At 38.0% G+C, this 17,805-nt stretch overlaps 1 protein-coding gene across 6 annotated transcripts in view; it reads right to left on the bottom strand.

Annotated features, from left to right (window-relative positions):
• The window catches only part of GUCY2C (guanylate cyclase 2C), a 106,409-nt gene that overhangs the window by 73,603 nt on the left and 15,001 nt on the right, over nt 1–17,805 (bottom strand). For 3 of the 6 annotated variants that reach the window (XM_079936430.1, XM_079936429.1, XM_079936431.1), the window contains exons 2-3: nt 5,053–5,158; nt 4,443–4,621 (exon numbers count right to left, since the gene is read on the bottom strand). In XM_079936430.1, the coding sequence (XP_079792556.1) occupies nt 4,443–4,552 (110 nt within the window). In that variant the 5' untranslated portion in view covers nt 4,553–4,621; nt 5,053–5,158. Of the gene's footprint in view, nt 1–4,442; nt 4,622–5,052; nt 5,159–17,805 lie in introns of those variants that run through there. The other 3 variants (XM_079936426.1, XM_079936428.1, XM_079936427.1) reach the window with 2 other exon arrangements.

The raw sequence follows: 17,805 nt of genomic DNA, 5'->3' as shown, positions 1-17,805 counted from the left end.
AAGTGCATGCAGGAGGGGAGTGAGGGAAAGGCATAAAGAAGAAGCTTGAGGGAATTCCCTGGTTGTCCAGTAGTTAGGACTTCATGCTTTCACTGCCCAGGCTGTGAGTTCAATCCCTGGTGGGAGAACTAAGACCCTGCATGTCGCATGGCACGGCCAAAAAAAAAAAAAAAAAGAAGAGGCTTGAAGGGATGACGGTACAATAGGCAGGCAGAAGTACAGGTGGAAAGGGGACAGCTGAAACAAACAGCTGGAAGGATAGTGTTTGCATTAGAGGGTGGGTTTTCTGAATTACTGATTTGAAAAGTTCAAGGTGGCTGAGGAGGGGAAGGAAAATGTTTTTGAACAGAGGAGTTTCAGGAACTCAGAGTCCAGTCTGTTGGACAGGTCACCTCCTGGGTATGAAAATCAACCAGACTGATAGCAGGCCCTTGTTGGGGAGGAATAAACCAGGGAGAATATCCAGGACTTCAGTAACTGACAGTGGTTGATGAAATGGGATAGAGAGTATCCTGGCTAGATGGTACATGCCTCAAGAGAACAGAGGTATTTTTTTTTTAATTTTTAAATTATGAAGTAGATCATACATGTAAAGGAATATCTACCATGAATATATACAAATTAAAAGAATAATAAAATGAACACTCATGTACATACATTACAGCCTAAGGTATAAAATGTTACTAGAGCCTTTGTACTCTGTGTGCCCCATCCCTAACCCATGACCCCTGCTTCTCCCAACCTAGCCATGAGGTGTACAGAACAGTCCACAAAGAGATACAGGATACTGAGGCATGTGTTGAGCATGGCATAGCAATATGGGGATGAAAAAAGGCTAGAGAAGATATGACACCAAGTACCCATGTTTGGGGGGATGAGTGATGTGGAATAAGGTGGGTTCAATTCTAGTGTCTCCTGGAGGGAGGACGGTAGATGCTCAGACTTCATAGGATTCAGCTTTGATTCAGAAGGAAGGCACTGGGGTTATTTTATGGGGGGGGTACGTGGTGATGAGTGCCTGAGAGTGGTCAGGAGTGGGTGCCCCTGGATACTTTTAGTGGACGTTAGGAGGAATGGAACAGCAGGCTGCAGAGAGGCACACGGCCATCACATCAGTGATTAACCTTTGCTACAGGTAACGATTTTATATGTTGAACATTTGGTGGCCACTGTGGACTCAAACTTGGTTGTCTGTTAATATGTTGCTATTCCCACTTCCTGTGGTAGGAGAAAGAGTAGACTGTTTTTGTTTTTTGATTTGGCCGCAAACTGCAAATATGAAAGAAAGCCACGTCAAGGGATGGACGAAGTTGTAACTGTCAGGTGCTTTTAATTCAGATGTGAAGACAGAAGGCAGATGCAGTTCTGGGAACCCTTTGGTTATAGCATGGAACCAGGAAGATTTTCAGAAGGGAACAAACAAGATGACAGTCCTTTCTGGATCCTTTAAGGCAAACATTATGTGTCTTCTTTATGTTGTAAAACTACCAGCATGTAGATCATGATTAAAGAGAGGCAGGTTCTGCTGGGAAAGTTTCAAGGGTCAAAAACAAATAATGGAACACTGAGTTGCCAGATTTATGAGATATACTCTTCAGTAGAACACAAAAGCCCTAAAGATATGAGAAAAAAAGGGAAATTACTCCTCATGGGAAGGGGCAGCTGAGCAGGTCACCTGCATGTGCCGCTCTTTCGTTTCTGGCGAGACTTTGGGTCTCTTTTGTATGCTTCTCATTAAGATCCCCTGCTCACCTTCAGGCCTATCAGAGTACTCGGCATCTCTACAGTCTATAGCAGTCCTAGGCTTCCTCTCTCCCTATCTCAGTGCAGATGCAAAAGTGAGTTTACGGACTAATGTAACTGATAGAACTAAAACGTGAAAGTATTTTTTTAAATAAGCACAAAAGTAGAGATTCTGATCGGGATTTATTGAGGAAAAATGGCTACAGTAAAGTACTTCTCTTTTTCCAGTGTTATTGAGAAATAATTGACACACATCACTGTATAAGTTTAAGGCATACAGCATGATGGTTTGCTTTACATATATTGTGAAATGATTACCACAATAGGTTCAGCTAATAACCATCTTGCCACATAAATACAATAAAAAGAAAAGAAAGGAGGAAAGAATAAAGGAAAAAAAATTCTCCTTCTGATAAGAACTCGTGGAATTTATTCTAACAGCTTTCCTATATATCATATAGCAGTGTTAGCTGTAGTCATCATGCTGTACATTAGAGTATTTCTGAATGGACGATTTAATAGACGCACCAGATTAGCTGAAATACACCCTGAATGCCTGCAGCCAGTGTTCGTGAATACTTCTGCTCCTTCCCATTAAGTCATCTGCTTACCAAGGGTCCCTTGTGCTTGCGCCCAAATTTGCCAAACATATTTATTAAATTCTGTCCTTAATTAAATGTTATGTAATCTGATAAAATACATACAAAAACTGTTGGAAATCTTAAACAAAGCAAATTACTAAGAAAACTGCTGTGGCGAGACTGCTATAAAACACCAGGGAATAACAAAGAAACCTAAAAGAAATTCTGTCCTTAGAGAACTTGTCAATTACCTTAAAACATCAAACACCAGAAGTAGCACAAGATGCACTAGGGGTGTGGTTTACTTAAGAAAGCTGATACGGGGGGAGGGACAAATTGGGAATTTGGGATTAACAGATACACACTACTATATATAAAATAGATAAACAACAAGGATCTACTGTATAGCACAGGGAACTACATTCAGTATCTTGTAATGACCTATAATGGAAAAGAATCTGAAAAAGGCACAACTGAATCACTTTGTGTCACAACTGAATCACTTTGCTGTATACCTGAAATATTGTAAATCAACTATACTTCAGTAAAAAAAAGAAAGAAAGAAAGCGGATACAGAGCTCCAACCTGGCTACTCATGCTTAAAGAACATTACTTGGCCTGACATCAACCAATGGGTGAATAAACAAACATGAATATGTTTTGAGATAAAATAAAACTTTTAAGGTATAAATATATAATTTTTAATGATTCCTAGTTTAACTGTTTATTTCCTGTGAAGGAAATCCTTACTGGCCCTATTCGCATAGGATAACATAATGCCAGATGGGTTCAGGTAACTAAAAGGCTATACGGTTTTGCTGAGCACTAAAATGGATTTGGTTACGCAAACCTTCTGAGTTAGGCATAGAGAGATATAAATTGCTTTACATGATAAAATGAGGAAAATGTGAAGTTCCCAGGGCTAATCCAGGAACAAGGGAATGAGGAGGAGAGATGGAAAGAGATAAAGGGAAAGAGATGGGAGCTACATAGAAATAAATGGCCTGTGGGAAAGGCCTAGTGGGATGCAGGCTGAAGACATTTAAGAACAAGGATGTATAAAATAAATAAGAGGTTGCTCGTCTTTTCCTTGAGGAAAAGATGCCTTGCTTCATCCATACAACAGATATTTATTGAGCATCCTCTAATCGTTCTCAGCATTGGGGTTATACAAATGAACACACTTCTGCCTTCATGATAATTGTATTCTAGCGGGAATTTAAAACTGATAAAACTGGGTAACGGTTCCCAAACCTTCCGTCAAGTCTGTGCCAGATACGACTTGCCTAACTTTTGGGAATTATGGAAAGGTGCTCATTTCTGTGTCTAGATTCATGGGGTAAGAACAGGAGTAGGATGGCTAGGTGGCTCTCAGAAGCAGGAGTCTGAAGTCAGAGATGATCATGGTAGTTTAAGACTTCAGGGTTTGATGGAATATTGGGAAGTGTTTTTGAACTTTCTACAAGGATGAGATGAGGGTCAAAGTCATGTTATCTAGATCACAAGGTCGGGTGACCCGACTGACACCCAAATCACTATTGTACACTAGGGCTGCATATCTAAATTCTAGCATCAGTGCCTGGGCGCTTCAGGCTGACAGGCTTGTTTCTTTTCCCTGTTATGCCTGTTTCCTCTTGTCTTCCCCTCTCCCATTCTCAGCTCGGTGCTCTTTGATGACCTAGAGGAGTGGGATGGGGGTGGGGTGGGAGGGAGGCTCAAGAGGGAGGGGATATATGTATACATATAGCTGAATCACTTTGTTGTACAGCAGAAACTAACACAACATTGTAAAGCAATTATACTCCAATAAAACAAACAAACAAACAACAGAAGAAACTCTATTTAAACCCTGAGCAATGTCTTCCTCTCCCTCCTTCCCCAGCCCATTTTGTACAGTCTTCTCATATGCTCAGGAAAGGCTGGAGTAGGTCATTGTTATACACTTGCAGGGGCAGCTGGAATTCTGTTCAATTTCTTAGTGACTCTTGGATTACCTCCTCTGTCCAGGTGGCTAGTTTTATGTACTTAGGGAAATATGTGCTGGAGACAGTAGTAATGCATCTTAGCTGCAATAAAGTTCTCCATGCTCTGCAAACAGCTTTGTTTGTTTTCTCTTACCTCCGACACACGGAAGGAAACAGGCCGTAGGCTGCCAGGAGTGGTTGGTTGGGTTGATACGTCAATCCTGAAAAAGGAACTCTGTATCCTCCTGTAGAGAAGCTGGACATTACTCTTCCCCACCACGCCAAGGCAGCTGAAGGATTACTTCCTCCTAGTTATACGGGTTAAAATAATAGCTTGGAAAGAAGGAAGAAAAGTGATCAGTCCCCTGAAGTGTAAACTCCTTACGAACAGAGTAATTATCAGTTTTGTTTATTGATGCTTCTTTACAAAGTTGGAAAGGTAAGGCAAGCATTTAAAGAACAGAATTGTATATCTTGAGGTAAAGAAGAGCATCTTTGAGTTTCAGGAGGCAGTTCGATATTCTTATACAAAAAACCAAGACCCACAAAACTTGAAGCTGGATTTGAATTGTGTTTCAGCTGTTTGTTAAGCATATGAACTCCAGCAGATTACCTACATTTGCTGATCTTTAGTTTTCTTATTTGTAAGATAAATTTAATTTCTATTCTAGCCAGTAAGCCTGAGCTGTGACCCTTGTTGGAGTTTGGAGGTGGGTAGGTGTGCCAGATGATTGATGGTATTTGCCCAAACAACATTCACTCACCTGGGGTTGAAGAGTCACACCACAGGTGATTCACTCTCAGGGAAACAGCCAAACAACAGCTCCATATTATTCCAGCCTGTCTCCAATCCAGTCCATACATGCAGACCTTAGTTCAAAAGAGAAAAAGACCTGGAATAAAAACCTGGAAGAACAACCTGATAAAGAAGTCAGCAGAATATTAAGTCATACATATAACTGCCTAGGGCCACTCTAACAGGCTCTATCACACAAAGAAGAGGGATGTCGTACTTCACTTGATCAAAAACTGGCAGCCTGCTCTGGCACTTTGAGAGTCCTCCATGGTGGTTGTCGGGATTGCTGGAGCTGTGGTAGCACCCCGTGGGGGACTTCGATGTGTGAGCAAACTGCACTCACCAGGTGACAGAATCCACTGGAGACCCTCATGCTCAGTGGGCCCACAGCAGTTCCCGAGACAAACAGACTTATTGGACAATATTCAAGACATGCCTAGCAACTTCTAGATATATTCACAGGAGCACCAGCAAGTGAAAATTAAGTTACTACTGTTGCCTGAACTTCACAGATTCTAGCACAAGGAAGTTTGGTTTAATTAAAGCAGAAAATGGTATTATAAAGTTCCTGGCACCTAGATAGTTATTGTTATTCCTTGATGCCCTTCTCTAAACAGCAGCATCAATTGCTCCTTCCTTTGCGCTACTTTTGTGTATAGTAGGTATATCTTCTCTAACTTTAATTGAACATTTATTTAATTGAAATTAATTGAATTGAAAAAGCGAAGTATATGACAACCTCACTTTATTAGAAAAGAATAGTAATGGAAAGAAATTTCAGTTGTATTCAAGAAATACTTATGTGGCTAGATGTGATTAGAAAATTGTCCCTAAGACAAATATTTGGAATCTACCACAGGAACAAAAATTTAAACTACATTTATTTAGATATATTTCTTTATATTTAACAGTGAATCAGCAGGATATATTTGAAAGAAAGAAGTTCTGAAATGTAGAGTGGTAGATACTCCTTTTCACCTTATGTATGAGATTAGGAAAAATGAATTTATCGAATGCTTAAAACTTGGCAAAATTATTTGAAGGAGGAACAAATGCCTGATGAAATAGGATTAGATGGAAAGGGATAAGAAGATCAGGGGAGAAAAGTCTTATTAATGCTTCAAGAGTGCAGAAACTGGTCGCCCAAGACACATCATATCAAATGTAGTAGACGCGACCACACTTAATATATTTGATATGCATCATTTTTCTGTAAAAAATTTTTCTGTAAAAAATTGAAAGGAGTTTTATAGTTTTGCTATCAGTTTTGATTTTGTAGTTATCTTTTTTGAATTTGGAGCCAAGACTTCTTTCTTTTAGGTCTCAAACACCTTTATAGGCTTTTAAAACGCTCAGAGGTCTAGACAGTGACAGACTGTCCCTGATAGGTAAGGATGTAAAATAGACTGTGAGAGGGCTTCCCTGGGGGCGCAGTGGTTGAGAGTCCACCTGCCGATGCAGGGGACACGGGTTCGTGCCCCGGTCCGGGAAGATCCCACATGCCGCGAAGCGGCTGGGCCCATGAGCCATGGCCGCTGAGCCTGCGCGTCCGGAGCCTGTGCTCCGCGACGGTAGAGGCCACAACAGTGAGAGGCCCGCGTACCGCAAAAAAAAAAAAAAAAAGACTGTGAGAAAGAAACCAAGCCCATTTACAGCTGACACCCACAGTATCCCTGTGAAATAAAAGGAGAGACTATTTAACTTAAGGTGTTTATCAGAGAAATGGAGGCCAAGAGTCAACAAAACAAAGTACAAAGCTGTAAATTTGTCGGGAAAGAATATACAATTATATTGAGCATGTGAATGTAGAGGCTAGTGAGAATTCTTCACATAAATTTAGAAACTTGCAAGGGTAGTTTGAAACACACACGTGAAATCAGCAGGAATGATGACAATGATACTGGAAGGTTGGATTTTGCTGCCGAACCAAACTTGGGTCTGCTTGCCTGCACATAAAGTCAACCTACTGGGTTGTGATGAAGGAAAGTGCACTGTGTATTGTAAGGCGCCAGACAAGGAGTCTGGGGCAGCTAATGCTCTAAAAATGCAAACTCCCCAGTGGGGTTCAGGGAGGCATTTTTAAAGACAAGGTGAGGGAGGGAGTCACAGGGTTGTGATCAGCTCATGCAATTCTCTGACTGGTTGACAGGGTGAGGTAACAGGGCAGGGTCACAGGTTTAACACTATCAATCCTCAGGCTCCAATAAGTCTGGGTGCTCATGGTTATCAAGTAGTTAACTTCTTCCATTTGGTGGGAATTTTAGCATCTGTAAAACAACTCAGGAAATGTGCATCAGATAACTGTTACCTAGGTACTTCAGAGAGGAGCTAAAGCAGAGAACCTGAGGGGGAGGGGTCTGTCTCAGGAAGGCCCTTCACAGCCCCCCCCAACTCAACACCACAGAGGGGTGGGCTGACACCTGAGCCAACCCTCCAGCCCGACCCCTGGACACACCTCTACCCTCACCCCATATAAGGAACTAGCTCGCCCCATCCCCTCAGGGAAGCAAGCTAGCAAGGGACTGTTACTTGTTCTCGCTCCCCCCTGCTGCAGCAGGAGCCCCAGTAAAGCCTTGCCTGAACTTCTTGTCTGGCCTGTGATCAATTTCTATTGATTAAGGAAGGCCAAGAACCCTGGTTGGTAACATTTGGGTCCAAGGCTGCTTGGGTGGTAAGTAGCAGAGCCAGAATTTGGATCGGTTTTGCCACATTCCAGAAGCCTAGGCTTCTCCACTCTGAGCTTATTAATTGAGACTGGGGGCTGGGGGCTGGTGAGGAGGGCAGGTGGTGAAACATCTGGAGGGCAACGAATTAGACGGACTTAAATAACAAAGAAGTAGTTTACGGAAGCAGAGTGAGGAAATTTTGGAGGGAAATAAAATTTGACACATAAAGGTGTAAAAGAGTATAAAAGGATAATAGACATAGGAAAGCAAAACAGGTAAAGGGAAAATGGCAAAACTTTGAAAGCGTTTAATTTATAAGGATATGATTTTGTGCCACACAAGGCATTTTGTTTAGTTAGCTTTTATGAAAAAAATTATAAAAATGAACTGTCCCAGTACTTGCTGTTGGAGGCAGGGGAGAGAAATAATTTTCCCTCTACTCTTCTGAGTTCTTAGCTGAGACCCTTGTAATAAAGGACAGATTAACAAGAGAAAAACAAACAGAAGGTTATTAATATGTATACATGAGGGAGATAAGAGGTACAAATTTCCAGTTGCAAAATACATGATTCACAGACATGATATGTACTGTGTGGGGAATATAGCCAATAACTATGTAATATCTTTGTATGGTGACAGATCATAGCTAGATTTCTCATGGTGATCACTTTGAAATGTACAGAAATATTGAATCACTATGTTGTGTAACAGGAAATAACACAGTGTTGGAGGTCAATTGTATTTCAAAAACAAACAACAAACTCATAGGAAAAGAGATCAGATTTGTGGTTACTGGAGGGTGGGGGGTGTGTGTGGGAGGATTAGATGAGAGCAGTCAAAAGGTACAAATCTCCAGTTATGAGATAAATAAGTCCCAGGGATGTAACGTACACTATACACTTTCATGTATAACACACAGCAGCGGGCGGGGGCTACAACGAAGAGTAGCCCCCGCCCGCTGCTGTATGTTATACATGAAAGTTGTTAAGAGAACAAATCCTAAGAGTTCTCATCACAAGGAGAAATAATTTTTTCCATTTCTTTAACATTGTATCTATGTGAGATGATGGCTGTTCACTAAACCTATTGTGATAATAATTTCATGATCTATGTAAGTTGTCATTAAGCTGTACAACTGAAACTTATATAGTGCCCTATGTCAATTATATTTCAAAAAAATGGAAGAAAAAATACAATAAAACCTGTTGGAATAGTTCAAAACAAGTAAATAAATAAATAATAAAGGATCTTTTCAAATCTTCCCTCCCCCAAATACAAAACAAAACGTATACTTTATGTATACGGGGTAGATTCCCAGGGAAAAATGAGTAACTTATAAAATGGCTTAGAATTCAGACTTAATAGGGAAAGGGGAGGAGGGAGGTAGACCTCTTGGGGAGAGTAAATGATTTTTAGGAAAGATGAACGGACCTTTAGACGAGTAGATGGGAAGTATGTTAGTTTGTGACACAGTCTGTCTGGCTGCGGTGTCCACTTTTATTCTCCTCTCCTGTGACAAGAGTCAATCTTCCCTGGTTGACGAAACTCCCAGGGAGGGGATTTATGACAATTGAACTCCTTTTGAGGATCTGTCTTTAGGCAGATAAAAGGAGTTCAGAGAAAGCCCCTGCTTGTATTTGCTGTTTTTCAAGTGACTACAGCTCAAAATAATCAATATACCAAAGGGGCATTTTTTGGGGGGGCTGCATAGTCTGTTATCTTTCAATGCCTACACTTTCATCCTAACAAATCTCACCCATGGCTTTATATAATCTCTAGAAGGTGACTGAAAAGTTTACATCTTGAACCCTGAACTCTTCCTGAACTAACTCCAGATTCAAATATCTGTCTTGATATTTCTACTGGGACGTGGAATAGAAGCCTCAAACATGGCATGTCTGGAACAGAACTCTAGATTGCATCACCCTGTATCATGTTTCTCTTCCAGTCTTCACCATCCCAGGAAATGGAATCCTCATCTACCCTATTCAATCAAAATCCTTATAGCCATCCTTGATTTTTCTTTGCTTCATCTTCCACATCCAATAGGGTATGCAAATCCTATCAGCTCTGCTGCCACAATATTTCCCCAAAAGGTTCACTCCTTCCCTCTCCCTTATTACCACCCTAGTCCAAACCATCATCTCTTGTCTGAGATGCTATCAGAGCCTCCTAACTTGTCTCCCTACTTCGGCTTCTATCCTCTTAAAATCCATTTCCTACACAACAGCCAACAGATTTTTTAAAAAAACTACTAAATCAGATTATGTATTACTGCTTCCTAAACTCTCAGTGGCTTGCTGTTATATTTATTATAATAATAATGACCACGTATAGTATTTGCCAAGAGCCAAACATAATCTAAGTGATTTATATAAATTAACTTAATAATCACAAAAATCTATGATATCAGTTTCATTATTATTCTTGTTTTTCAGATGGGGAAACTTAGGCAAGACTGATTAAGTAATTTGTCTGAGGTCATACACATGCTGAGTGTTGGTTCTGGGATTCAAACCTAAGCAATCTAGCTCTAGAGTCTGTGTTCTTAAGCAGAATATTGTACTGTCTCTCAGCAGAACCTGAATTCATAAATTTACATCTCCAGTTCTTAAACTTTTGGATCTCAGGACCCCTTCTTAAAAATTACTGAGGACCCTAAGAGCTTTTGTTTATGGGGTTTTAACTACTGATACTTATTATACTGAAAATAAAAGAGGGATTCCCTGGTGGCACAGTGGTTAAGAATCCACCTGCCAATGCAGGGGGCACGGGTTCGAGCCCTGGTCTGGGAAGATCCCACATGCCACGGAGCAACTAAGCCTGTGCACCACAACTACTGAGCCTGTGCTCTAGAGCCACGAGCCACAACAGCTGAGCCTGCACGCCACAACTACTGAAGCCCATGCGCCTAGAGCCCATGCTCTGCAACAACAGAAGCCACCGCAATGAGAAGCCCGTGCACTGCAACGAAGAGTAGCCCCTGCCCGCTGCAACTAGAGAAAGCCTGTGCACAGCAACGAAGACCCAACCCAGCCAAAAATAAATAAATAAAATAAATTTATCAAAAAAATTATTTATTTTAAATAATAATGTTAAACCCATGACATGTTAACATAAATGCATTTTTTTGTTGGTGTAGCCACTATGGAAAACGGTATGGGATTTCCCTAAAAAAACTAAAACTAGAGCTACCATATGATCCAGCAATCCCACTCCTGGGCACATGTCCGGAAAAGATGAAAACTCTAAGTCAAAAAGATACATGCACTCCAATGCAGCACTGTCTGCAATATCCAAGACACGGAAACAACTCAAGTGTCCATCAACAGATGATTGGTTTAAGAAGATGGAATATTACTCAGCCATAAAAAAGAATGAAATATTGCCATTTTCAGCAACATGGATGGACCTAGAGAATATCATACAAAGTGAAGTTAGACAGAGAAAAACAAATATTATATGATATAACTTGTATGTGGTATCTTAAAAATAACACAAATGAACCTATATACAAAACAGAAACAGACAGACATAGAAAACAAACTTACAGTTACCAAAGGGGAAAGGGGAAGGGATAAATTAGGAATATGGGATTACAAACTACTACATATGCAATAGATAAGTAAGAATTTACTGTATAGCACAGGGAACTATATTCAATATCTTGTAATAACCTATAATTTGAAAAACGATATATATAATTGAATTACTTTGCTGTACACCCGAAATAACACAAGATTGTAAATCAATTATACTTCAATAAAAATATATTTTCATGAAAAAAATCTGTATTTTCTTAAAATAAAAGCTGATGTATAGAGTGATTTTGTTCTGCATTTTTGCAGATCTCCTTGATGTCTCTTTAATAAAAGACAGCTGGATTCTTATATTTACTTCTGCATTCAATTTGTTTTAATTTGTTGTTTTGGTTGAAGTATATGAAGAAAATCTGGCCTCACATAGATATGCAGCTGAAAAGGGGGGGGGGGGGCGGAGGTATTTTCATAACCTTTTCAGATATCCTTTGATTTTATACCCAAACTTGACAAGTGATAGTTTCTCAAAGGTTAGTTGAAATTTGAGATCTGGAACCATATCAAGGAAATTTCATACCCTGATATATTAAAATCTATTGAGCTATCATGCACTTTGATTGAATCTTTCACACATGCATGATTTTTAACATCATGAATCAGTTAATTTGGAAAATACTGTTTCACTGAGTTCTGCAGATTTTTCAAATTTTAACACATCGCATGATACAGTATCAAAATATCGCATTTGTCGTGTCACTGTTGGTCTCATTAGAAAAGTCAAGTATCAAGAAGATGTCAAGCTCATGGTAGCAGATACAAGTTTTCCAAAATTTTAATTTTTACTTGTATGCATGACTTTTTATCATCGGTAACAAATACTGTCAGTTGTGTTCCTTGAAGTGACAGTCTCACTTGGCTTACTTTTTGAGAAAATGTCTGCAAACATTCAAATCTGAATAACCATCATTTGTCTTTCAAGTAAAAATGTTTTCCATAAAAAGGTGACTAGTTCAGCTTGCAACTCAGTCATGCAAATGATATGTGATGGATGAAGAATATAATACTAGTATAGTCTGGGTATCACTACCTTGATGTGCTGAGGTTATAGTAGTTTTACCCACCATTGCTTCTGAACTATTAACACTGATGTCAACAAAGAGAAAAAGGCAAATAAAATGTTAGTATTCTTCTGAAAAGTTTAACTCTGTGACCCTTTAAAGTGCCTTTACCCAAGGAGTCTACAGACCATACTTTGAGAACCACTGTTTTACATGGTAATTGTCTTGCCAAGTTGCATGTCTCCTCACCTATCCCGCTCTGCCTTGCTAAGTTCCACTCACTTAAGGACATCTGCATCAACTGTTCCCTCTGCTGGGAACTCTCTGACGCTGCTATCTTTATTGTATCAGATTTCAGCTCAAATGGCACCTCCTAAAGACACTTCTTGTGATTAACCAGTTTAAAAGACACCTCACTCCCCTAGTCATTCTCTATTATGTTACTATGCTTTACTTTCTTTATAAAAGTTATCATCATTTGATATTATCTTGTTTATTAATTAATTAATTTGCCTCCTCCATTAGAACTTAAGGTGTAGGAATTCAAGGAATTGAGCTGTCTTATTCATTTCTGTATCTCCATCTCCTAGAACTGTGCAGTCAAAATTTAATAAATATTTTAAAAGACCTTGAGGAATTAAAAGCAAAAGTAGATATTGCAGTAATTTGAAAAGCACAAAGCATTATAAGGTGGTTTATAAGTTTTCAATATTAATCTCCCAATGAGTATTAACTCCTGACACTTTTCGTAGTTTATAATCAACTTTAATGTTCTCTCCACACCAATATAGAACTTGTATTCTTTTATTTTCCCCTTCCCATTTATTACACTTGGATGGAATGCAAACTATTTTAGGATATAGATGAAATTAGAAAGGCACTTAAAATAGTCTTCTAAAAAAAGAAATTTCTTCCACAGTATTTTTAGAGCATAGTGTGTGCAAAGGCTAATATCTATGAACACGGTCAATTTGGGGTATTAGACATCTTTAGTATACTGAGCCTCCTTACTCAGGAACATGCTCGGTCCCTTTACTTACATCTTTATTGATGCATCTAAATGAAGTTTTACTATTTTCAACATAAGTATACTGTACACTATTAGAATTATACATAACTATTATATATTTATATATGTTTGTTGTTACTGCAAGTAAATTGTAAGTTGTGTTTTTAAAATCTCATTGTTTATAGACAGAAATTTAAATTTTTTTGTATTGATCTCATATTGGCAATCTTGCTAAGTTCTTTTATTACATACTAATAGTTTGTAGATTAAAGTTTTTTATATATGAAAGCACATCATTTACTAAATGATTTTTTTCTCTTTTTTTTATTGTATTGTTCCTAATAGATCTCAGAAGATTGTGCACCTTAGTTTGCCTAGGTGTGTTGGTAAGATAGTTTTTATACACTTATTTTCTCTCTTTTCTTACTTACTGTTTTCACCTAGCACTACATATCTTGTTATATTTTCTATTTTAAAGATAATGATTTTTAACATTTCGCCATTAAGTATGAAATTCACTGTAGGAGTTTAGTTTTTATTTTATTTTTTTAGATTCTTTAATCATGTTAATGACATTTCCTTCTATTTCTAGGTTTCCAAGTTTCTAATCATAAACGATGTTTTAGTTGTATTGTCTTTATCTATTGAGATGATCAAATGTTTTTTTCTACTTTTATTTTTTCATGAGGAAATTATATCATTAATTTCCTCATGAAAAATATTATATTTACCATATTGAACTATTCCTGGAATAGTTGAATCCTGAAATAAACCCAATTTGGTCATGATATATATTTATTTCTTATTCATACATTGCTAGATTTGGTTTGCTATTATTTCATTTGGATTTTTGCATCTATGTTTTGAGTGATATTGGTCTGTAATTTATCTTTATAATATGAGAAAGTACTGCCTTTGCCAGGTTTTGGTGTCAATCTCGTAACATGAGTTGAGGAGTACTGTTTCTTTTTTTTATTCTTTGGAAGAGTTTGTATTGAATATAAGGTTGAAATAATCTGTTCTTGAATATTTAGGAGGGTGAGATTTTTAAAAACAACACAAAAAAGTGAAAATCACAATGGGAAAGCTAGTTTTTTTCTCCTACACTAGAAATAAGAACTTCTATTCATCAAGTGCACTATAAAAAAGAGTAAAAATAATTGTAGCACGAATAATTGCCAAAGGGTTAACATGTGCAGATTACCTTAAGACACCTACAAATCAGTAAGAAACAATCAAATATAAAAATGATCTACACAATTTAATTCTAATCGTTGTCCCCTCTATTCTATTCTACCAACCTTATGCAGGTAACAATTTTTAATTTTGCTTTAATCATTCCAGCTTTTTAAAAGCATAGATGAATATATATTATTTTTTAACCTTTTTTCTTGTCTACTGACATCATTTAATGACAAAAATCTTAGAACTATGCTCATACCTGTACATAGAGATCTTCATTCTTATTTTTTAAATAACTGCATAATATTTCATCATGTAGATTTTTTATTGTTTATTTAGGCAGTCTCATTTTATTGAACATGATTTTTTCCCAATCCTTGGCTACAAATATTGCTCAAATGGGTAATTTGTATACATTATTTTATAGCTGTATAATTGTATCTGAGAAATAAATTCCCAGAAGGCAGATATTTGGGTCAAAGAGTAAATGCAAGCTATAGTTTCTGTGTATATTGCTAGATTTACCCACTTTGGCCTTCCATGTGAGGCACTCCCACCTGTAATATGTGAGACTACCTGGTTCTTCACAGCCCCTCATACAGAATGTGTTGTTAAACTTTTAGACTTTGGGTAACTTAATAGGTGAGAAATGATATTTCAGACTTCTAATTACATTGCTCTTATTAGGAGTTAAATTAAGAATTGTTTTATAAGTTTAAAGACATTTTTCAACAGCTATGCAATTTTAGGGTGACAGTACTTTGAAGATATATTCTGCCATCTTCTGGCTTCCACTGTTCCTGTTAAGAAGTCATCCGTCTAATCATGAATCCTTTGTCTCGTCTTTCTAGAGGTTTTTAAAGTCTTCTTGTCTTCTGGCTTCTACAGTTCTACCAAAAAGTTTCTAGGTTGATATTTATTTTTATTTTTCTATTTGGGATTTATTGATATTCCTGATTATGAGGATTGGTTTCTTTGATCACTTCTGGATAGTGCCAACTACTAGCTCTTCAAATACTGGCTTCCCTGGTGGCGCAGTGGTTGAGAGTTCGCCTGCCGATGCAGGGGACACTGGTTTGTCCGGGAGGATCCCACATACCGCGGAGCGGCTGGGCCCGTGAGCCATGGCCGCTGAGCCTGCGCGTCCGGAGCCTGTGCTCCGCAACGGGAGAGGCCACAGCGGTGAGAGGCCCGCATACCGCAAAAAAAAAAAGTTTTATAGTTTTAAATTTACATTTAAGTCTATAATCCATTTTGAGTTAATTATTTTAAGTGAGACTGAGATGGAGGGTCGTTATTCATTCATTCGCTCATTCATTCATTTGCCTATGGATGTCCAATTGCTTCAGTATCATTTGTTGGAAAGGCTACCTTTCCTCTGTTGCATTGCTTTTGCAGAAAGAGAAAAACAAATACTCTATGCTAACAAATATATATGGAATCTAAAAAAAAAAAAAAGAACCTAGGGTCAGGACAGGAATAAAGATGTAGACGTAGAGAATGGACTTGAGGACACGGGGAGGGGTAAGGGTAAGCTGAGATGAAGTGAGAGAGTGGCACTGACATATATACACTACCAAATGTAAAAAAGATAGCTAGTGGGAAGCAGCTGCATAGCACAGGGAGATCAGCTCGGTGCTTTGTGACCACCTAGAGAGGTGGGATAGGGAGGGTGGGAGGGAGATGCAAGAGGGAGGGGATATGGAGATATATGTGTACATATATCTGATTCACTTTGTTATATAGCAGCAACTAACACAACCATGTAAAGCAATTATACCTCAATAAAGCTGTTAAAAAAATCATACTTGTGCAGATTTAGTTTTGGATTCTCTGTTCAGTTGTAGTGATGTATAGATTTATCTTTCTGCCTTTAACAAAGTCTTTATGACTGTACCTATATAAGTCTTGAAATCAGGTAGACTGATTCTTCCTACTTTTCTTCTTTTTCAAAATTGTTTTAGCTGTTCTAGTTCCTGTGCCTTTCCACATAAATTTTAAGATAATATTGTTTACGCCTTCAAAAAATCTTGCCACTATTTTGATACAAATTGCACTAATCCTGTACACCAACTTTGGAAGAATTAACATTTTTACTATGTTGCATATTCCAGTCCATGAATGTGTATCTCCATTTATTTCGATTGTATTTGATTTCTTTCCCCAGAGTTTTCTAGTTTTCAGCATACAAGTAATATATGTGCTTTGTTAGATTTCAAAGCATTTCATTTTTTGAGTGATTAGAAGTGGTGTTATATTTAAAATTTTGGTGTCCATGTATTCATTACTTGTACATAGAAATACAATTAATATTGATTTTGAATAGTGTAACTTCGACCTTGCTTTGTTTTCAGTCTTGGGGAAGAGAAGGGGAGAATTCAGTATTTCATCATCAAGTGTAATGTTAACTATAGTTTTGTTGTAGATGATTTTTGTCAAATTGAGGCAGTTTCCTTTTTTTCCTTATTTTCTGAGAATTTTTATCATAATTTATCATAATTTTTATCATAATGGATCTTATGGATCTTAATATTGTCAAATGATTTTTCTGCATCTATTAATAATATTATGCAATTTCCTGTTGATATGATAGATTACATTAATGTTCAAATATTGAACCATCCTTTTTTCCTTAGAATATACCTAATTAATTATGTAGAATTCTTCTTCTATATTGTTGAATTATATTTGCTAATATTTTAATAAGGAATTTTGCCTCTATATTCATGAGGGATATTGGTCTACAATTTCCTTCCTTCCTTTCTTCCTTTTCTTCCTTCCTTTCTTTCTTCCCTCCTTTCCCTCCTTCTCTCCCTCCCTCCTTTCTCCATTTCTTTCTTTCTTTCTCAGGATAATATTAGGCTTATAAAATAAGTCAAGAAGTATTTCCTTCTCTTCTATTATCTAGAAGAGATTGTTTAGAATTGGCATTAATTCTTTTAATGTTTTGTATAATTCTTGAGTGAAACCATCTGGGCCTGGAGATATTTCTTTTGGGGGACTTTTTTAAAGTGTAAATTCAAGTTCCTTAATAGTTATAGGTCCAGGCTTCCCTGACGGCGCAGCGGTTAAGAATCTGCCTGCCAATGCAGGGGACATGGGTTTCAGCCCTGGTCTGGGAAGGTCCCACATGCCGCAGAGCAACTAAGCCCATGCACCACACGTACTGAGCCTGCACTCTAGAGCCCATGAGCCACAACTACTGAGCCCACACACCACAACTACTGAAGCCTGCGCACCTAGAGCCCATGCTCTGCAATGAGAGAA

This window comes from Stenella coeruleoalba (genome assembly GCF_951394435.1).
Source record: "Stenella coeruleoalba genome assembly, chromosome: 11".
Taxonomy (NCBI): Eukaryota; Metazoa; Chordata; class Mammalia; order Artiodactyla; family Delphinidae; genus Stenella; species Stenella coeruleoalba.
This window is presented reverse-complemented; position numbering and strand designations above follow the sequence as displayed.